We start from the raw sequence: 6,000 nt of genomic DNA, 5'->3' as shown, positions 1-6,000 counted from the left end.
GCCAGGAGTAATACTGAGCTCATCAGGTGTGCTCCCCTGACTGTCCCCTAAAAAGAAGTATCTGCCATAAAGGCAGGCTGGGACTACAGAAGGATAACTGGGGAAGCTGGTGGCTATAAATAAACACTGAAGGATATCTGAACGTTGTAAAACAGTGTATGACTGAAACTCAACTATCAACAATTTTTTTGTTGTTTTTGGGCCACACCCAGCAGTGCTCAGGGGTTACTCCTGGTTTGGTGCTCAGAGTTCACTTCTGACAGGCTCAGGGGACCATGTGGGATGCCAGGGATCAAACCAGGTCCATCCGAGGTTGGCTGCATGCAAGGCAACCGCCCTACCACTGTGCTATCATTCTGGGCCCCTATGAAAAAAAATTTAAACTTTGTATCTCATGGTGGTTTAATAAAGACAAAAACAAAAAAAGAAGTCTGAAAGTATAAAGCCAATATTCTTTTGGGGTTATGTGTAAGAGCCAGGTTATAAATTTTACCTATCATCTCTTGACTTATGCTTATTGTATGAGAAAAGTATAACTAACTGAAAGATAAACATCTGTACTTTCTAAAACCTGAAAAATCTAAAAATAGAAAATGGGAGAACCCCAAACAACCCAAACACCCCAGTAAATAGCCTCTTCAAAGTTTAAGCAGATTGTATCTCCAGGGTATATTCACGTTTCACTCCCACTTATAGTGAAAAAGCTCCGAAGAAAAATAGCAATCAATTCAATCGATATGTTTTTATAAAAAGGCATCTATTTTATTTTTAATACAAAATGACTCAGAAACAAAAAGAAATATACAAGCCAGTTATTGAATTAAAAAAAATCCCAACAAACTATTTTAGTCACACTTTGTCATCTTGGACCTGAATTATGAAACAGGAAATGATATACCAACCAATGTCTGTCCCTTTGAAGAACTCTTACTGGGGTCAAGGTAGATGTGGGTGGGGGGGGGAAGGGGATATGCAAATAGTCCCTGAAATGTGGCAGGTGGTATTCAGAAGCCAGTGGAAGTTTAATATAAATTCATCCTGGTGAAATGGGATACATGTGGTTGTTGCGATATGGTCACACCTCCTCCATATTTCTTGCTAGTTCTGGTTCTGGGCACCATTTGATGCCATAGCCCGAAGTCTCAAGGTCAAGCAGCCTTGGAATCTTCCATAATCTTCACTGAATCTCTCCCATATACAGCCTCTTGTCACTTGATGCTGAGAGAACTAAGGTGAAAAGAACATAGAAGATAACTGGAAATATTGAAGGTTTAAGGAGATTTGGTATTCAAGGGCTCTTGTGTCAAGAGCCAGTTCTGATATTGAAAGAGCAACTGGATTTAGCTTCAATTCCCCTTTGCTCAAACACTACTTCATAGGAAACTGTTGCCTGGTTTCTTAGTCCAAGCCTCTCAAAACCAAGGGTGAATGGTGCTAAGGGAAATAAACACATTACCAAGCTTGAAATCTTTATGCCCTTTATCAGTCAACCCTAAGAAAGAGACCTCAGCCATTCTAGACAGGAAGACTCAGTATCTATATCAGTTATTTTGTAAATGCGTTCTGCTTGTTAGGTTTGGCACAAATAAGTTTCATTTTCTCTTTAAATTCAAGGCCCATAGGGGCCGGTGCGGTGGCGCTAGAGTAAGGTGTCTGCCTTGCTAGCGCTAGCCTAGGACGGACCGTGGTTCGATCCCCTGGCGTCCCATATGGTCCCCCAAGGCAGGAGGGACTTCTGAGTGCATAGCCAGGAGTAACCCCTGAGCATCACCAGGTGTGCCCCCCCCCAAAAAAAAAAATTCAAGGCCCATCAAGTGCACAAGTCTTTTTAAAAGAAACATGGTTTACTTGCACAAAACTGATCAGTTCGAGAGATTGTTAATGCCCTTGAAGTGGTTTTTGTGGGTGTGAAACAAATGGTGAGAATTTGAATTGGTCCCTCCTATTATAGTATTGAAATTAAGTCTACTTAATTTATCAAGTCATGTTCATGCCCTGATTTTATATACTTGTATCTATCAATAAACACTGTGATACTTGAAAAAAAATTCAAGGCCCATTATTTATCTAGTCAATAAAATGGTAAACTACAATTTATATAAGAATGTTAAGAAACATTCTTTTATCTAATAGATAGTAGAAGACACAAATTTTCATTTGTTTGCTTTTGAGTCAGTCCCTGCAACGCTTATTCCTGGTAGTTTTTGGGAGATCATAAGTGGTGCCAGGGATCAAACATGGATTGATCAGGCAAGTGCTGTACTAAATTTTTCTGAAACATAGATTTGAAGCAAGAAAGAACTAGGAATACTTTCTTTTAAATTGAATGAAAGATTTATTTTATTTTTTTACCTTTACTACTTAGACAGTTCCCCTATCCCAAAGTCAAAATAAACTTACTGATGGGTTCATCGGGATGGAAAGCCACTTCATTGATAGAGCCAGCATGGCCAGGTAACTTATACAAAATCCTTCTGCTTGTGGTATCCCACACATACACGAACCTGTAAGGTACCATAAGAAAAATGGTAAGATTTCCCAGAGTCAAAGGTAGAGCAGAGGCATGAGTTTTCAAGGAACATGAAAGCGACAATATAATTACTTTGTGCACACACAAAGACACACACAAATTGAAATAACATGTTAACATTTTACAGATTTTAAATAAATCACGATGTATGTTACATTCTGCTGACCACCTAAATTCTAGTTTCCATCCTTCATCTTACAATTGACCCCTTTAACTACATATAGCTATTTCTACTTTACCATGTTTATTTATTATTATTGCTCCTGACTCTGCTTAGGGATCACTCCTGGTGGTGTTCAGGGAGTGAACTGTGAGGCTGAGGATTGAATCCAGGTTGGCTGCATGCAAGGATCAACCTACCCCACTATACTGTGCCTCCAATACCCTCCATTAATTAATTAGGAACATAGGAGAAAGTTGAGAGGGGTTAAGTATGGGAAATATTAACACAGCACTGGAAATTTGCAACAGAGAAGTAGCTGGGCATGATACTGTTTGACAGACCATAGTATGTATAATTCCTCTGCCAACTCAGTCATATTCAGCAGCAAAGCTTTGATGAAACTTTTTTGTTTGTTTGTTTTTGGGCCACACCCGGTGATGCTCAGGGGCTACTCCTGGCTCTGCTCTCAGAAATCTCTCCTGGCTTGGGGGACCATATGGGACACCAGGGGATCGAACCTCAGTGCATCTTAGATTAGCGCAAGGCAGATGCCATACTGCTTGTGCCAATGCTCCGACCCCTCCAAAAACAACTTTTTTCCCTCCACCCCTCCAAAAACTTCTTAATCATACTGTTTAGCTCTTAAGGGCAAGGCTCCATACAAAATTAAGTTTCCCCCAAAAATGGGATGGAAAGAGGAAGTTCTTCTGTTCTACAGACTCCTTGGCTCTGATGCTTAAACTCTCCATAGTGTCTTTACTGCCATCAAGAAATAAACTGTCCACATTAATCCAGTTATGATATATGAGCTCTGGAGTCAGGAAGAACTTGGTTCAAGACTCAATGCAGTTAAATAATAATTAAGTAACCTTTCATAATTATTTACTTTTCTGAGCTTCTCTTTCCTTAGCTATTATGATAGAGACGTAGTAAACTCAGTTTGGTTGAGAGAAGGAAGATAATGTAGAGAAAGTGCATGGTAAAGAGAACTAATGACAGCAATTGTTTGAATACACTTATTATCAAAACAGAATCACATGAAGTCAACAGCCCTACTAAATCAAACACTCCTAGCAGAAAGACTGGCCAGTTTTCCCATAGTTTTAGATAGGTCTGTTGAAGGGCCTTAAACTTGATTTTGAGGAAGTAGGTGATATGCAAATAGAGGGCTCTTTGCCAAATCCAGGCCAAACTGAAAGCAGTTTTCTGAGGAAAAAAATGGATACATAAAAGTCAGCAGAACTGATCTCTCAGGGCTTATTTCAAGGTCTCACTCTCCATGGTTGCCAATTAGATACTAAATTTAGAGAGATTCACTGTTTCCTTACCATGGTATGGCAACATTCAGCAGGAACCTGGATCCTTACATAACAAATAGAGCTTATAGATTTGGGGGAAATTGGCTAGGTCACTTGTGACATCTGACCAACCGTCAGCAGGCCTTCCCTAGACCAGAGACACTATTACAATTTTACAGGAATAGCGTGGAGGAAAACAGTGGAACCTGAACTGAGGGTTAGGAGGCAGCTCAAAGGAAGAGAGGTATGAGCTTGATTTCTGCACTGCCTGGTGCCCTGAGTATTGATGCGACGCCCAAGTGAGTACCCAATCAAGAGAAACATCTGAACACTGCCAAACAACAAAGAGACCAGAGAGACAGTATATGGTCAAAGCACCTGCCTTGGGCCCGGAGAGATACCACAGCGGCGTTTGCCTTGCAAGCAGCCGATCCAGGACCAAATCCCGGTGTTGGTTCAAATCCCGGTGTCCCATATGGTCCCCCGTGCCTGCCAGGAGCTATTTCTGAGCAGACAGCCAGGAGTAACCCCTGAGCACCACAGGGTGTGGCCCCAAAACCAAAAAAAAAAAAAAAAAAAAAAAAAAAAAGCACCTGCCTTACACGTGCTACTCATTAGGATTCCCAGCACTACACTCCTCTAAGCACCACTGGCAGAAAGCCTTGAGCACAGGGGGCCAAGAACGATAGTACAGTGCACATACCTTGCATATGGCTGACCCCAGTTCAATCCTCAACACCCTATGTGGTTCCCCCCAAACCACCATTCAAGTGAGTACAACTTCCTCTTATCAGTTTAGACTGGCACAAGCTTTCTGTAATAAAGTGACCCCTGAGTGAAGAGTCAGGAGTAAGCCCTGTGTGCTGCTGGTGTTGCTCAAAAAAAAAAAAAAAAAACCAACCCAAACAAACCAAACCAAAACAAAAACCTTGAGCATGAACAGTAGATAATGACCAATGCTGAGTGTGGCCCAACATCTCTCCTTGTAAAAAATGAGGTCATTGAAAAGCAGAAAGGAACCATATCAGATGCAAATTACTAAGAAGAAAAACCATGCAGGGGCTGGAGAAACAGTAAAGCTGGTAAGGCCCTGAACACATTTATTTGATGGTGGGTTCAATCCCAGGCATCCTCATATGGTTTCCCGAGCTCCACCAGGAGTGATTGATCCCTGAGCATAGAACCAGGAATAAGTCACAAGCACTGCTGGGTGTTACCTCAAAAACAAAATGGAAAGAAAGGGTGGTGGTGGTGATGGTTTAGAATTCTGAAGGGGGGGGGGGCGGAGAGATAGCATAGTGGTAAGGCGTTTGCCTTTCATGCAGAAGGACGGTGGTTCGAATCCTGGCATCCCATATGGTCCCCTGAGCCTGCCAGGAGTGATTTCTGAGTGTAGAACCAGGAATAACCCCTGAGTGCTGCCGGGTGTGACCACCCCCAAAAAAAACCCCAAAACAAACAAACAAAATTTCTGGAATATGGGGGCTGGAGAGATAGCACAATGAAAGGGTGTTTGCCTTGCAAGCAGCTGACTCAGGACCAAAGGTGGTTCGAATCCTGGCATCTCATATGGTCGGTCCCCCACTGCCTGCTAGGAGCAATTCCTGAGCACCAAGCCAGGTGTGGCCCCAAAACAAGATAAAAAAAGAATTCTGAAATATGGGCAGGAGCCATGGGTGTTTGCTTTTCACACGGCTGATCCTGGTTCGATCCCCAGCATCCCATATGGTTCCCCAAGTAAGGAGCAATTTCTGAGCTCATAGCCTACTCCTGAGCGTAATCGGGCATGGTCCCAAAACAAAGAATTCTGAAATAATCTGGTATGTTCAGCTTTGTTTACAAATAGAAAGTGAAAATAGTGACCAAAGTGAGGTTTCTAGGGTCCGAATAGGAAAAAACAAACTAAAAACAAATACCAAACACCTGAACATGATGAAAGCCCAAGTCAAAGAAAGACTTTTCAAATCACTATGGAAGCAGGAAAATCTCTGAAATTGAGAAAAATGGGA

The 6,000-nt window shown here is 41.9% G+C and overlaps 1 protein-coding gene across 1 annotated transcript in view; it reads right to left on the bottom strand.

The window, feature by feature from the left end:
* Window positions 1–1,107: 1,107 nt before the first annotated feature.
* The window catches only part of SNRNP40 (small nuclear ribonucleoprotein U5 subunit 40), a 37,542-nt gene continuing 32,649 nt past the window's right edge, over window positions 1,108–6,000 (bottom strand). Inside the window, exons 9-10 of the mRNA XM_049774913.1 lie at window positions 2,401–2,504; window positions 1,108–1,227 (exon numbers count right to left, since the gene is read on the bottom strand). Coding sequence (XP_049630870.1) covers window positions 1,178–1,227; window positions 2,401–2,504 — 154 coding nt within the window. The 3' untranslated portion in view covers window positions 1,108–1,177. The remainder of the gene's footprint in view (window positions 1,228–2,400; window positions 2,505–6,000) is intronic.

The sequence above is a fragment of the Suncus etruscus genome, chromosome 6 (assembly GCF_024139225.1).
Source record: "Suncus etruscus isolate mSunEtr1 chromosome 6, mSunEtr1.pri.cur, whole genome shotgun sequence".
NCBI lineage: Eukaryota > Metazoa > Chordata > Mammalia > Eulipotyphla > Soricidae > Suncus > Suncus etruscus.
The sequence above is the reverse complement of the archived record's forward strand: the minus strand, read 5'-3'. Positions and strand labels throughout refer to the sequence as shown.